The 15,520-nt window shown below is 38.9% G+C and overlaps 1 protein-coding gene and 1 long non-coding RNA gene across 2 annotated transcripts; one reads left to right on the top strand and one right to left on the bottom strand.

The window, feature by feature from the left end:
- Positions 1–711: 711 nt before the first annotated feature.
- Positions 712–5,100, bottom strand: LOC135770542 (extracellular calcium-sensing receptor-like). The gene is made up of 6 exons (XM_065280204.1): positions 4,892–5,100; positions 3,246–3,537; positions 2,291–3,085; positions 1,992–2,219; positions 1,699–1,822; positions 712–1,607 (listed from the first exon to the last, which is right to left on the bottom strand). The coding sequence occupies exons 1-6, from the start codon at positions 5,098–5,100 to the stop codon at positions 712–714; spliced, it is 2,544 nt and encodes an 847-aa protein (XP_065136276.1).
- A 9,237-nt stretch (positions 5,101–14,337) lies between these two features.
- On the top strand, positions 14,338–15,268 carry LOC135770541 (uncharacterized). Its single transcript, XR_010542681.2, has 2 exons — positions 14,338–14,864; positions 15,174–15,268. It is a non-coding gene; the product is annotated as an uncharacterized lncRNA (long non-coding RNA).
- The last annotated feature ends 252 nt before the right edge of the window (positions 15,269–15,520 follow it).

Raw genomic sequence — 15,520 nt, 5'->3', positions numbered from 1 at the left:
TTGCCAAACTGAATGCTGAAACTGAAACATAGAAAAAAAATTCTGACTTGTGAAGGCACTAGCAGCAAGGACACTGCGATGACGTTGAGCACCATATATATAGCAGAAACAGCTAGATGGTCAGTCCCGTGTGTTTAATGTTCGCTACATTAGAATTGATTCGGCAAATGCATTTCCATCTCCCATTTTTCACATTTAGTCTTTTTCGCATAAATGAAAAACCACCATAAGCGAGCATAAAAAAAATTTGCGAATCAAGGGAATTTTAATAAAAATTTGGCATTTCCATCACTTGTTTTCGATGCGATACTTCAAAATGCGCATAAATCATGGTGATGAAAACATGGCTAGTGATAGTCCATTGTGCCTAGTGATGACTCGGCCTACAATGCAGAGCCTGCCACAGCCTGTGGAGAGCAGAACTTATGGGTCAGACAACCCTAGTATAGCCATCATTAATTAGATGATGTGATCTGTTAATCAATCAATTTATCATTGTAGAGACAATGTATACCATGTGATTTTAATGTTTGTCCAGGCAGTAAATGTTCAACCTCTTTCAGTCCTTTTTTCACTCTAACAAGTCAAAAGCATATATATTTGTGCTTTCATGGTTTTTATTCCATGGCAATGTTTTTGTTTGGTTGTCAATTGTTGTTTACTTACTACAATACTAAAATTAGATTTTTATCCTTGAGATTATTACAATTACTATTTCCCAATCATATGTTTCTTTGTATTTTGCTCTGGTTTTAATAAAATTATGTAGCATTTTGGGGCAAATATGCAAAATAGTAAAGCAAAACTTGAAGCTAAAATAGCAAATATCTCCAAGGCTACAGTAAATTTTCCAGGTGTACTGACATAAGCTAGGAAAAATGTGATCCATACAGCACAGAATATGAGCATACTGAATGTGATGAATTTAGCTTCATTGAAGTTATCAGGGAGCTTACGAGCCAGAAAAGCTAAAATAAAACACAAGACTGAAAGCAAGCCAATATAAGAAAGAACAGCCCAGAAACCAACAGCTGAACCTAAATGACATTCTAGAATGATCTTATCTTTGTAATAATGCATGTTCTTATATGGGAAAGGAGGTGATATTGTTAGCCAAAGCACACAAATTAGGACCTGTATTAATGTAAGGATAACAACACTAAGTCTTTGTTGAGGAGGCCCAAACCATTTCATGACATTACTTCCTGGAAGTGTGGCCTTGAATGCCATTAACACCACTATTGTTTTCCCCAGAACACAGGAGATACAGAGGACAAAAGTGATCCCAAACACTGTGTGACGCAACATACAGGACAACTCTGTGGGCCGACCAATGAAAGTAAGTGAACAGAGAAAGCACAGAGTCAATGAGAAGAGCAACAGAAAGCTCAGCTCTGAATTGTTGGCTCTTACAATAGGTGTTTCTTTATGAAGATAAAACACAAAAAATACAATTGATGAAAACAATGCTCCAATGAGAGAACAAAGAGAAAGCACAATCCCCATGATTTCTGTATAGGAAAGGAATTCAATCACTTTTAAAACACATCTGTCTTTGTTTTCATTTGACACATACTCCAAATCACAAGGAAAGCAGTCACTAGAATCTGTGAAGGAATTAAACAAATATAAATACGAAGCACATTTCAAGGTCTCTGACCATTGTACAGTATTAAAGCATGAGCTAGTACTTATTACCTGTCTCATTACTGATTTCTCCGTGAGCACATTGAATACAGTCATAACAGCAGATAGGTCTTCCTTTCTGTGCAGCCTTCCTAGTGCCTGGAGGACAACTCTCAGTGCACACGGACACTGGCAGCTGTGAAAAGAGAAGTGCCATGTAAGGCCCAAATAATGATTTCAAGCCATGTCAATTGCTTAACCTTAAAGCGATAGTTTGTCCAGTCAGCTTTTATATTTTTTGTCATATTGCCAAGTCATTTATCATGCACCCATAATTTTCCCTCTTAAATTTATTTTTGACGTACCTGTCTGCTGTTCTCAGCCCATACCACAAGTTCCTGATTAATTTGAAGGAGTTGCTCTGGAGGCAGTGAGTGGTCATACGCACCAACCAGTTTAAACTGCATACTTCCATCTTTAGCAGTCTGCCAGTTGACCAGATCATATTTCGCCACAGGATCCCCACTTGCATCAAAAAATATTTTCTCACCTGTTTTGGCAGTGAAACTGACATCTCTCATATACTCCAGCACCTGAAATTAAACACAAACATAATTGGTGTCAGTTTGACTTTTATCTTTTAATTCTCTGTTTTCTTGATCACCTTTCTCGGCATGGGCATCTCTACTTTGCTGCTGTTGGTGGAGGAATTGACATCTTTTATCAAATTATGCAGTGCATGTGCGACAGCATAAGTTGCCGTGTACACTTTATTTGCTATGCGCATCTCTAATGCATCAGTATATTCATTTTGCACTTCTGCTAAGCGTTCTGAGCCAGTACAGCCACCTGTGCTACCTCCGGTGTTTCTGAAAGAGCACTGAAAAGCGGTTTCCCAGAAATCTTTTAAAAGTTCATTTTTTGGTTCTTGATCAGGGTGCACAGTCAAAAGAAACTCTCGCAGGCCGTCAATCTTTATGTTCTGTAAGGCAAAGCCCACAGCTCCCGTGAGGAAACTGTATTCCTTTATTTCTGCAATAATTCGAGAAGTGATCCAGGATTCGCTACCGACCCACTGGAGCCCAGTGACATTCTGTCGTGCAATTAATTGCAGGAGTGGGATAAAATCTCCAGAAGATGAAAAAGATACCACGACCTTGGCTGTTGATCTTTTAATCACTTCCAGTGTCTTTAGGAGCTGCTCTTTTGGATCCGTTCTTAATACGGTCACTGAGTATTCAACACAAATCCCCAATTGTTGTGCTGTCTTTTCAAATGTTGAGATTCCATAGGTACCATAATCATTGCGACTGCTGACCGTTCCAACCCAAGTCCAGCCAAAGTGCTTGACAAGCTGAGCCAGTGCTCTGCTTTGATAATAATCACTGGCTATCGTTCTGAAGAAGGATGAAAACCTTTTTCTGTCACTCAAGCATGCACATGAGGCAAAATGACTGATCTACAAAAGAAAAAGAAAAAAAAATGTACTTATTATATTTACACCAATTGTTTTCATAATTAAAATGTTCTGTACTTGTACATTTAGGGCATCTAGCAGTTGTTCATTATGCATTGATTTATCATGACAACATGTTGCATATAAAGAAGAGAGTTCTTACCACAGGGAAATTGAAAGGGCTTAGTAAAGAGGCGATGGCAATGGTGGGAGAAGAGCTTGACTCTCCAACAATGGCTTGAACAAATGGTGGTCTAGAACAGGACTCATCAGGCAAAGTCTCTTTAATGCCATTTATCAAAGCCATGCTCGACAGAATAGCCTGATTTATTGTCCCACATGCATCATATATTTTATAGCCCAAAGTGACACCAGGCAACAGCTGTGTGCTGTTGTTTATCTCCTCTATGGCAAAAATCAGTGTCTGAGCAAATTTAAACTCACGCAAGTTAAAGCTGTGACAATAAACATCAGTCAAGTGTTACAGTACATTCTGCAAATAATCATTATTAGTATTATATCATCATAATCATAATAAGTATTATTTTAGTACCACTTTTAAAAGGATAGTTTACCCAAAATTTTACATTCTGTCATTTACTGACCCTCAAGTTTTTCTTAACCTATATACATTTCTTTGTTTTGCTTTGTTTTACAAATAATTTATCTACCTTTATAAATATAGTTATTCAGATTTATTTTACCAGACATTTTACTGATTTCACCTTCTGTACATGTTATACAGTCATAACAACATATAGGTTTTTCTTTCTACACAGCCTTTCTAGTAACAGGACGACATCTCTCACTGCACACAGATACAGACAATTGCAACAAATATTGCAGCTTGCTAATTTTAGAATGACCTGTTTATTTATACAGTTCAAGTTCATTTATATATAGAGCACATTTAAAAACAGCCGAAAAACTGAACAAAGTGCTGAACATAAAAATCAAACTGTAAATGCATAAAACAGAAAAAAAAAACATTTTAAACAATCTTAAAATGAATGTGTTAAAACAACACATGTTGTATCCATTTAAGGACAGCACATGTAATGACGCATAACTTGACACATCTATGTGTTATTATTGGAACAATACACTTTTTAACAGATCTTGTGTTGTACCTTTTATAACACATAATGTGTTGTATAGGATAACACAAAACAATGTGCTAAAAATTAACACATCACATCCTTAGAGTGAACCAAAGAAATGACAGCTAAACAAAGACCAACTACAGTATAATACAAATGTAATGATAATAGGTCAGATCAAACAAGTGTGTTTTTAAAAGAGACTTAAAAATTGATAAAGAAGGGCCCTACCACCGAAAGCTTGATCCCCTCTACGTTTTAATATGGACTTTCAGACATTTTTACATGCAAAATTATCCAGAACATACAGTAGCAGTTTTCTCTTTTTAAAGTCACCCACAATTTATTACCTGTTTAAAATTTAGTTTCCACAAAATAAAGTCATATTTACAACTAAACTTTCCATACCACTAAAAAGAAGCATCATACAGTCCAAAAGTAACAATTTCATAGTCTGGTTTGCTTCTAGGTTGCACAAATCACAAATTAAGATATTATTAATAGTATTATTTTTTTCCTACTATACAAGTCAATGGTGCTCCAGGTCCCCTTGGTTACAAACATTTTGCAGAACAAAGAAATTCATGCAGGTATGGAACAACTTGATGATAAGTAAATAATGACAGAATTTTCCTTTTGAGTGAACTGTCCAAGTAGTAGTATTCATAATACTACAGTATTCATAATGCAACGTTATTCTCATACAGACCTGACACATGTAGGTGGTTCTGGTTTGGAAGTGAAAGGATGCAACTTTTGCACAACAGTTCTATGAATTGGCAAAATCCCCCCAATGTTGATGTCTCTTTCTGCAGAAAGTATTGGTGGGAATGGCTGGCTAAGCATTTTGCAGACTTCTGCTGTGGCTGGGATGCAAGCACAATATAGCAGCAGTAGCAGGAGTGTCTTCTTTGCCATGTTCATGTGAATGTAGAGCAGGAGCCTTTGTAGCAGAACAGGAAATGATCTGCCCTTTATCGTATTTTGAAATTCCATTGGGATCAGCGTCTTTACACTAGTTTGCTTAAATTTTTTATATTGTTTCATAGAAAATATTGAACCACCTAAAGACCAATTGAAGCTGATCTACAAAATAATGAATTTCCAGCACATTCTTCCTGCAGCAATGCTGCCGTTCATTTTATGGGAACCTGAGTTTGTGTGTTGTTGTACCTCATTCCTGTACCATCTTTTATTTCTTGTCTTTTGTGAAGTAGTTTGTCAAAAAATCATTTTTCTGAGTCAGATCTTTTTAATGATTCTCAAGCCCTGAATACAGTAATGACCCCCTGTGCAACATTATGAAAAATACCATTGAAGTGTTCAAATAAATATGAAGAAGTCCTCCATCACATTAAAGTAATCCACTGATGGTAAATGGACTGCATTTATATAGCGCTTTTAACAGACCTATGACCATCCAAAGCATTTTACAATTAGCCTCACATTCACCCATTCACGCGCACATTCATACACCGACGGCGGTGTCAGCCATGCAAGGCACCAGCCAGCTCGTCGGGAGCAACTGGGGTTAGGTGTCTTGCTCAAGGACACCTCGACACTTGGTCCAGTGGAGCCGGAGATTGAACCACCAACCTTCCGGTTTGTAGACAACCTACATGAACCACTAGGCCACTGCCGCCCTGATCTTAAACTTTAGTATGTTATGCTGTGAAAATTCAAAATCCATTTCAATAAGTGCACTTTTTTATTAGATGATAATCAAGCTGTTCATTAAAAAAAGTGGCATCACAATGATAATAATCTGCATAACTCAATATAGATGAGCTAAGGTAAAAATCTCTCCTTAACTCTATTATCATTATAGTATCTATACATTGCCTTTCAGTAGGTTTATGAGGGCCCATCAAATGTTTTTTGTCTGTTTTCAATAATATAATATACAACCCCAAATCAGAAAAAGTTGCGACACTGTAGAAATTGTGAGTAAAAAAGGAATGGAATAATTTACAAATCTTATAAACTTAAATTTTATTTAAAATAGAATATAGATAACGTATTAAATGTAGAAAGTGAGACATTTTGAAATGTCATGCCAAATATTGGCTCATTTTGGATTTCATGAGAGCTACACATTCCAAAAAGTTGGGACAGGTAGCAATAAGAGGCAGGAAAAGTTAAATGTACATATAAGGAACAGCTGGAAGAGGACCAATGTTTAGGAATAGGAATGTTGTCCCATTCTTGTCCAAAACAGGCTTCTAGTTGCTCCACTGTCTTATGTCTTCTTTGTCTCATCTTCCTCTTTATGAAAGAGACGACATCTGAATGGGAGCATATGTTGCTCTAAAACTTGAATAAACCTTTCAGCATTGATGGTGCCTTTCCAGATGTGTAAGCTGCCCATGCCACACGCACTCATGGAACCCCAAACCATCAGAGATGCAGGTTTCTGAAATGAGCGCTAATAACAACTTGGGATTGTCATGACTGCTGGGTGATCGATGGCTGTGTGATCTGTGTGTATGTGTTGTTTACCTGTGGTGCCGGTTCCTCGTGTGTTCACTAACTCCGCCCCCTTGTTTCAGTAATTGTTCACCGGTGGTGTCTCGTTTACCTTTTCCTTTATATTGCACGTAGTCCTGTCCTTCGTTGCGCGCTCATTGTTTTATCACAGTCCTGCCACCCTGCCTTGTCTTGTCAGTCGCTCTCTGTCTCTTCCTCTTGTTACCCCAGGTTTGGTTTTCGGCGTTCGGGGACTCGTTTTCGCCCGGACCGCTCGCTTGAGGATTACTGGATATCCTTGACTTTGTTTGTCTCTCGGGACCGCTGGTTCGCTTCGTTTTTAGGCGGTGACCAGTGGTTTCCGGGTGGCTCTTCTACATCTGGATTTCACAGTGGATTACCCGTCTGAGAACTTGGATTACCATCTTCCATCTCCGCCTGTCATCCACCTTCAGGGCGGCGCGTATCATCCCTCTGTTGCGTGTGGTGACTGTGCTGGTGTTCTCGACGGAGTGCATGGGTGGCTCTCTCTCTCCCTTCGGATCTGTACTGGATTATTGTGTGCCGTGTGTGGATCTACCAGTGACTTTGCTCTCCAACTCTCTATCTCCTTTTTTCTAAATAAATTGTTAAACTTGCACTTGACTCTGAGTTCGTTTCCTGACAGGGATGTCCTTGTCCTCTTTAGTCCGGATGAAATGGCGTCCCAGTTTTCCAAAAAGAACTTCAAATTTTGATTTGTCTGACCACAGAACACTTTTCCATTTTCCATTGGATTGTGTTCACCGACAATGTTTTCTGAAAGTATTCCAGAGCCCATGTTATGATTTCCATTACAGTAGCATTTCTGTATGTGATGCAGTGCCGTCTAATGCCGAGTTCAGACTGCGTGATTTTCAAACTAGTCGGGTCACCTGTGGTTTCACACTGCGTGATTATCTGGGGTAGCGTTCAGTCGCTGCTGCTTCAGACTGCATGATGGATTGGCGACAGGTGTTTTCATACTGCATGACTTTACCGTAAGAAGAATCGCCGATAACTTTGTCCCGGTTCGCAAACTACGTCTCACAACCAAACGCACGTGAGAAGTGACGCGAAGGAAACAATGCGAGGTCACGAGTGCAAGACCGGAGCTCTCACGTGAGACTGGGATTATTATTAAAAATAGTAGCTCGCAAGAAGCTTACCATACAAATTGCATGTGGGCTCATTTGCAGCAGAAAGAAGAAGAAATAAATATTATGAAGGAGGAAATGTTTTGAGAGACTCCTCCCCGAACTTCCAGCTGATTGCATGCAAGCCAAACCTTGGGTTGTGACTCGTAACCACGGATAAACTGCAGGCGCAATGCTTTTTATTTTCCACACGCAGTGTAGTGGCAAAAAGTCTTAGCTTGAATCTTCATGAGAAAAATCTTCCTGGAGAGAAAGTGCCCTTTTTTTCTGGGGTGCTTTTAAAAAAAATATATATATATATAATCTTTATTCATATAACAACTGATGTCTGTCTGTTTCTTGTGTTTTTTACTTGTTGCTTATTTAATTTAACATGAATTTATTCAGGAATCATTTAAATGAGATTTAAACTCTTATATAAAGAAAAATAGCGCTATTTGTGGCACACAAACGGTTAACAGATGAGCCCCGCCTCCAAAATTCACATCGCTAATATGATTGGCTTTACCTTTCCATAGTCCCGCCCCTCTAACTTACATCGCTTTATGATTGGTTTGTCTACACTCGTGCTGCATCATTCGCGCTTCAAGCGCCAAAGCTCAGCCTGAACGAGATGCGATCATGTGCATGATTATACAGGCAGGCTACCGGTAAGTGTGTGAGGAAGATAGCATTCTTATATTAACAGTTGTATGCACAAAATATGGGACACGTTGTTACACATAACGATTCAGGGACATTGTTTTCCACGGCAATCCCATATTAACCTGAAGAGTTGTAAACTTGTAACAATGTAGTGTATGTAGTTTAAACAGACTGCTCAGAAAATAATAAAGCACAAACAATAATACAATTGCTAACTACAGTAGTAAGCTTTTTTGTTTGCGTTTTTTGTAATGGCTGTTAAATAAGTATAATGTGTTATACTGGAGTGCTGGAGTAGATTGGGAAGAAATCTGATGGTTCAGTATTTTACTTGCCCAGTCTGAATTTTCACTGACATCACAAAAAAGTAAAATATAAAATACAAATAAAATAGGCCTAATCTATATTTGTTGTTTCTGACATGTGTAACCCTAATAAATATGAAACCTAAGATTAAAGGTGCCATAGGATGTGTTGTCATAATATGTTAAATTGTTTTTTGACAATTACATAGAAGGTATGTTGCTTTATTAAGTGCAAAAATTATCCAGAAACGTTTTTACATGTCCATTTACAACCCTAGAATTTGTCATTTGAATGAAATGGTCTATTTTTTGCCCTATTTGTAAGGGTCATGAATAATAATGTGGAGCTCTGTTCTGAGGCTCATGCCAGAAGCTCACATTAGTAAACAGACCTTATATTTTGAGCCCTTATCAGACAAAAATACATTTTGAGTAACAACTAATCAGCTAAACGCTAGCATATGATATAGCATTTATTGGCATGTAGCGCTAACTCAGCAGTCACAACTTTGTTTTTAGCATTTTAACAAATTTGTAATTAATGTGTAATTTAAAGGGGTCATAGCGTGAAAATCTGACTTTTTTCATGTTTAAGTGCTATAATTGGGTCCCCAGTGTTACTATCAACCTAGAAAATGTGATAACGATCAACCCAGTAACTTAATTTCAGTAAGCCATTTTCTTTAAGCATGTGAAAAATTAGGTCGTTCAGATTTCGCCTGTTTTGTGAGGTAGGTAGTAAGGCGAATTACAATAATACCGCCCCCTTTATCTGCACTATCCAACCACAGCACTGCCGTTTAGTGCAGAGAAAAAGAGGGAGAAAAGAAGGACTTGACAGCACAATTGAGTTTCAATTGCAGCAAACCACCATCATTGTGATCAGTGTTTGCACTTCATCCGCTCATTTGCATTTTAAACGACACACCCAAAAACAGCACACTTTTGCTCAGCATATAAATTTGCGATTTTAACATGCTGTAATTAATTATCTGTGGGGTATGTTGAGCTAAAACTTCACATACACACTCTGGGGACACCAAAGATATATTTTACATATTAAAAATATCTCATAATATGACCCCTTTAATGTTTTCAAAACATGCACATTGTGTAATGGCTTCCTTTGCTGCTCTATAAACCTAGACTACTAAGGAGACCATGGTGTCTGTGTGAACTGATTATTTTGTAGACATCTTTTGAAAATTAAACAATTGCGTGAGTTTGAGGAAGATAAAATTAATTAATTTTTTAAATATTTTTTTAAAAAAAGGAAGTCAGAATTGTGTTAATATATATATACTTTTTGTTTAAAAAAAAGAAAAAAATATACATAATTATGAGAAGTGCCCTTTATTAACTTGAGCCCCTGCCCCTCAAAATGTCTGTGCACGTCCCTGCTATACAGTAAAATCAAACACTTCTTATCTGAGATGACGGACATTCTTTTCATTGGTCTCAGCCTGCCACAATTAACTTACTTGTTTGATGTAACAAAAGTGCAGCTGAATGCTTTCTCATATCTAAAATTACGTATTCTGCTTATTGGTTCTAATGGCCTTGGCCTAGCTTGCACAGATACCTTATTGTTAATATAGCAAAGTACGGCTGGACTTCTCCTCAAATCTTAAAAATGACGTACTCTGTTTATTAATTCTATTGGCCTTGGCTTTCCCTAGCAAAACTAACTTATTGTAAATGTAGCGAAGTACTGCTGGACGACTTCTCTTATCTAAAATGATATACTCTTCTAATATAGGGAAAATAATCCAGTGTAAAATTACAGTTTTTCTTGATTGTGTCATGCAGCAGATGCTGCTGTTCTTGCTGATAATTATTCCCTCATACACTGCATTCTAACATAAGTTAAAAGAATGTCGCTATAGTCGTGTAAATACGGATAAACCTGTGTTTTCCAATTCAGCTGTACGTGGTAACTGTCATGAATCCGGGATGATCAGTAGTGTGTGTGTGTGTGTGTGTGTGTGTGTGTATGTATGTTTGTTTATTTTACCTGTTGGTGATGGATCCTCTCGTGTGCACTCACTCCTCTCACTTGTTTCACTAATTATCCTCCAGCCGTGTCTCGTTTTCTGCCTTTCTATTTATAGCCCTTTGGTCCTGTCCTTGTCGGGTGCTCATTGTCGGATGATCTCTGTCACGCTCGCTGTCCAGGTTTTCAGCTCGTTTGTCTCTGCTTCACCTACCATTCTCACTCCAGGTTCAGTCACCGGCGACTGGGGGTTTTCCACGTTCCAGATTCTGTCATCCTGTGATTCGGTTTTGGAATAGTCTCGTATGCACTTTGATCCTGTTTTCCGGCACTACAGGTTCGCTTCGCCTTTAAGCAGTACACCAGTTTTCCCCAGTTTTCCTGCTGAGACTCCTATTCTATTCGAGTGGATTACGTCATTGGATTATCATCTTCAGTGTGTGGACTACGTCGAGGTGCCACGTGTGGTTTCTACAGTGGACTGTGGAGTAACCTATCTATGCTCTTTGCTCTCTTCACTTTTCTAAATAAAAACTGTTACTGTTTATTCGCAAGAGACTCCAACCCTTGTGTTTTCCTGACAGTAAACCAGCGGATTTTGATTTTAAAACAGACTATTACTACTGTTAATATATAGAGGGGAATAAAGAGGGGCATTGCACGATGTGCACGATTTGTGCATGACCCTTTTGGATTGTGACTGTCATTTCTACGGGAACGATGCCCGCGCCCTTGCAGTGCTGAATGCCGCAGACCTCAGATCAGCTCTTTGTTTGTTACGGTGGTCAGCAGAGAGGGAAAGCTGTCACTAAGCAGAGGATGTCTCATTGGATAGTTGATATCGCCCTTGCTTATAATCTGCAGGGCATTCTTTGTCCATTTAACTCTTTCACCGCCAGCGTTTTAAAAAAAAGTTGCCAGCCAGCGCCAGCGTTTTTCATGATTTTCACCAAAGTTTAATGCCTTCCAGAAAATGTTCTGCTTTAAATATATATATACATACAATATACCAAATGAAAGAACAGACCCTCTGCTTTCAAACCAAAAAAAACGTTTCATCCTACCTTTAGTGGTTCTTTTGCAATCAGCTTTTGAATATGGGTAGGTTTTTGCAAAAACACCATATTTTGAGCAAAAAGCAGATATAATTCAATTTTTATGACGGACTTTTCATAGAGATCCCATTCAGAGTGATCTTTAAAACAGACACGGACATGCAGCAGCTTGCCATAGGGCAATACTTCCGGTTTTAAAAAGTTGCGGATGGATAATAGCGGTATTGCGGAAAGACGGAAAATATCGTCATTGGCGGGGAAGCGTTTTCTCTTAATTGACGAGATATCTCGTCAATGGCGAGGAAAGAGTTAAATTGAGAGCTCACTCTACTAGAAGTTTTGCCTCATCTTGGGCACTCGCTCGTGGTTCCTCGCTAACAGACATCTGCAGAGCTGCTGGTTGGGCGACACCTAACACGTTCATTAGGTTTTAGAGTGTTCGTGTCGAGCCGGCTTGCAGCCTCCGACTGGTGCTTCACAATAAGTGTCAGTATGGAAGGCCATCAAGACAAAAATGCGTAATGGTTTGATTTGTCCTTCATCCGCTGCCCTGGCAGCCTGATGTTGCGGAGCATCCGCTGCCAGCCTCTCACTAGCTGCATCATCGTGAACCTACGTGTTTGGCTCGGGCATCCACAATGCGTCCCACCGGGTTCCTTTGTGAGTATTTTTCCGTGGGGTTAATCCTACTAGCCCATGTTTCCCTCAGCTGAGCACTGCTTTGCTTACACAGCCACGGCTGTCTTTTTACCTCAACTACGGTTGACTTTCGCCCACCATCAGCCCTTAACGGGGCGGTGGCTTCTGCAGCGTTCCTATCCCGCTCAGATAGGGCGCTTCCCAGTCGCTAGCACTACTGTGGGGTTAACTCATTCTCCTTAAGTCATTCCCCGCCATTGACAAGTTATCTCGTCAATTATGAGTTAATATTTAACTAATAATATGCCTTTCTGGACGAATTTCAAAGTTAAAGTGTAATACCGCTTTTATCCACTGGATGGCCAAAACCGATTTTATCAAAAACGGAAGTTAAAAAGATTTCAAGATTTATTTTAACTGCCTTTATGTTTGATAGTCATTCTGAGTCTGATATGTAACATAAATTTGTTTACAAAAACGCAATTTTTTAAGCTTTTTGCTCAAAATGTTGTATTTTTGAAGAGAAATATCCATATTTCAGTGGTTAAATTAAGTGGAAAAAGTAAATATATAATGAAACGTTTTTTCCCCATTTTGTTTGTTTGTTTGTTTGTTTATTGTTTGTTTGAAAGCAAAGGGTGTGTTCTTTAATTTGATATAATTTGTATGTTTATATATTTATAGAAGATAATTTTTCCTGCAAGGAATTTTGTGAAACTTTTGTTAAAATCACAAAAATGCAGGTGGGCAACTTTTCTCAAAAAGGCTGGCGGTGAATGAGTTAAGTGGAACCGGAGGGCTTTACGCAGACACTGGAAGAGGTCAGCCTCAGTGGCGTTTTGGTAGGGATTCCCAATTCGTCGGTCACGACGTGACGTTGTAGTGACCGACTGAAAGGGAACGTATGGTTACGGATGTAACCCTCGTTCCCTGAAGGGAATGGAGACGTCACGTCCCGTCGCCACAGGGCTGCTCCCTGCTGTTTATCGGCCGGTCTCACTTTCCGGCTTTCTCAGCGAAATGAAGCTAATTTTCCTATTTGCACCTGCTGCTTATATACGCACCTGGCGGGGCGGCCGCAGCATTATGCAAATATCTCAATGCCAAGTTAATTGGCGTTTTAGTAGTAAACGAAGCAGATTGGTCTCTCCAAGCGAGTTCCCAATTCGTCAGTCCCGACGTGACGTCTCTGTTCCCTTCCTTCAGGGAACAAGGGTTACATCCGTAACCGAGACGTTCCTCTAGCTCCCCTGGCACAAGAGATATCTGCCTTTATTACACCGTCTGGACTCTGTTCTGTAATACAAGTTTATCTTTCCCAGTACTTTTTGCAGTATTGGAATAGTGGGTTAAGGAAAGGAAATTGTATAGAAGTGTTGCACAATGGAGGCTTCCAAGAAAAAAGTTTTTAAAAAATGGGGGGCCTGTGCCCCAGTAGAGCTTAATATCTAGCAACGCCCCTGCGGCATATGATATCTTTTTTATTGAATTTTACATATTTATATTTATACCTTTCTTGAAAGTGATGCAAAAGTATTGTTCTGCATTTACTCACAGGTTTCTGGAAGAAGATGCAGAAGACGGGAAAAAAGAACAATGAAATCCTCCTTGCATGGACCAGGTCAGTGTTGGTTTGTAATGTGGGAGACTTTACATTGGTTTGCAAGGTTCAAAGTTACTAATTGTATTATCTTTCATAGGTCTGTCATAAATCATATGTGGGTTTCCTGTGCAACCAGTAAGGGGGGCGTTGAGGTAAGACATTTGATTCTAATTTGTTTCTTTTTTAGGAAAACGATTTTTCTAAACTAATTTATAATAATCATATTTTCATGCAGTTACTGAAATGGCAGTGGAAGCAATGTTCCCTCTAAGCTGCGCGCGTGCGCGGCCGCGCAGGCCAGCCAAAGTGGCCGCGCAATAGATTTGTCAGACCGCGCACATTTTTCAGACCGCACATATTCATTGATGCATTTGCTGTTGTAAAAGAATTAAGAGAGAGAGAAGGCGAGTGTTCTAGAAGGAGAAGAAACTTTCAACCAATCGCTGATCTTGCTACGGTGACAGACACTTTTATGAGCCAATGGTAGCAGCGCATTCAGTTCACACAGTGACGCTGCCAGCACGGACGAGCACAGAGTGAGAGCGAGCCAGATGAGCAGCTGCACGGGTCGATCTCAAGAAACTAAAATATTTATTAAGAGGAAAAAGTTCAGATTCAAAACAGTGATTTAAAACAAATTATTGGATTCCTGAAGTGATGCGATAACTTGGAAAAGCTGTCGCTAGAGTGAGGAGAGAGCAAAATAGAGAATTAGAACGGAGGCAGATGCAGAATCACAGAGCATCAAAACACTGCGAATGAACTTCTTCTTTTAAATAAGAAGTTAAAATGTATGCTTTGGTGAGTTATATTCTAAATATTAACTTGACATTGTGGCATAAGTGTTGCAAATTTGGCAGCAAACTATGAGTTTTATTAGTTTGTTTACATTGGCCGTTGGTATATAACGAACGAGCTGAAGCTATTTACATTTGAAAGTTAACAGTCAAGTAACGTAAATGTGATTAAAAAATAAAATTTTAAGTGTCAATATGTTCAATAAGTGTTGAAACCCTGAGTTAGGTTGTTATTTGAAATGTTTACATGATGCTTATTGATAAATCTGTTGAACTGAAGATTAATTACTGTTCTGCCTTGTGTTTTTACAAGGCTGGGTTTTTTTGTGAGAATTTCGAACATCTGTAAAGTTCTCCTGCTCCATCTTGGACACGCGAGACAATTAAGTGAAGGTGTATACAAAAAGGCGAGCCAACCAGAGCTGTGCTTTGAATTCATCAGAACTGGTAGGAGGGTATTTTTCCTTTTTGTTTCGGACAACTACTAGGACGTGAATTCGCTGAAACTTCATTTTCCGTATTTTCTTGGATTTTCTTTAAAGGACAGGACACTGACTTTGAACTGAACTATTTGAACTATATAAAGGAACAAACGGTCCTTTGAACCGAGTCAATTGATTCATGAATTCAACCCAACAGAGTCATTTAAGTGAATCATGA

Source organism: Paramisgurnus dabryanus, chromosome 8, assembly GCF_030506205.2.
Source record: "Paramisgurnus dabryanus chromosome 8, PD_genome_1.1, whole genome shotgun sequence".
In the NCBI taxonomy this organism is placed as follows: domain Eukaryota; kingdom Metazoa; phylum Chordata; class Actinopteri; order Cypriniformes; family Cobitidae; genus Paramisgurnus; species Paramisgurnus dabryanus.
This window is presented reverse-complemented; position numbering and strand designations above follow the sequence as displayed.

Bases quoted from the DNA above. Each gene is read 5' to 3' on its own strand.
- LOC135770542 (XM_065280204.1), bottom strand. From the start codon at position 5,100: ATGGCAAAGAAGACACTCCTGCTACTGCTGCTATATTGTGCTTGCATC. The intron at 2,220-2,290 runs GTGATCAAGAAA...GTTTAATTTCAG, and splicing joins AGATGCCCATGCCGAGAAAG to GTGCTGGAGTATATGAGAGA. The intron at 1,823-1,991 runs GTACGTCAAAAA...CTCTTTTCACAG, and splicing joins GGGCTGAGAACAGCAGACAG to CTGCCAGTGTCCGTGTGCAC.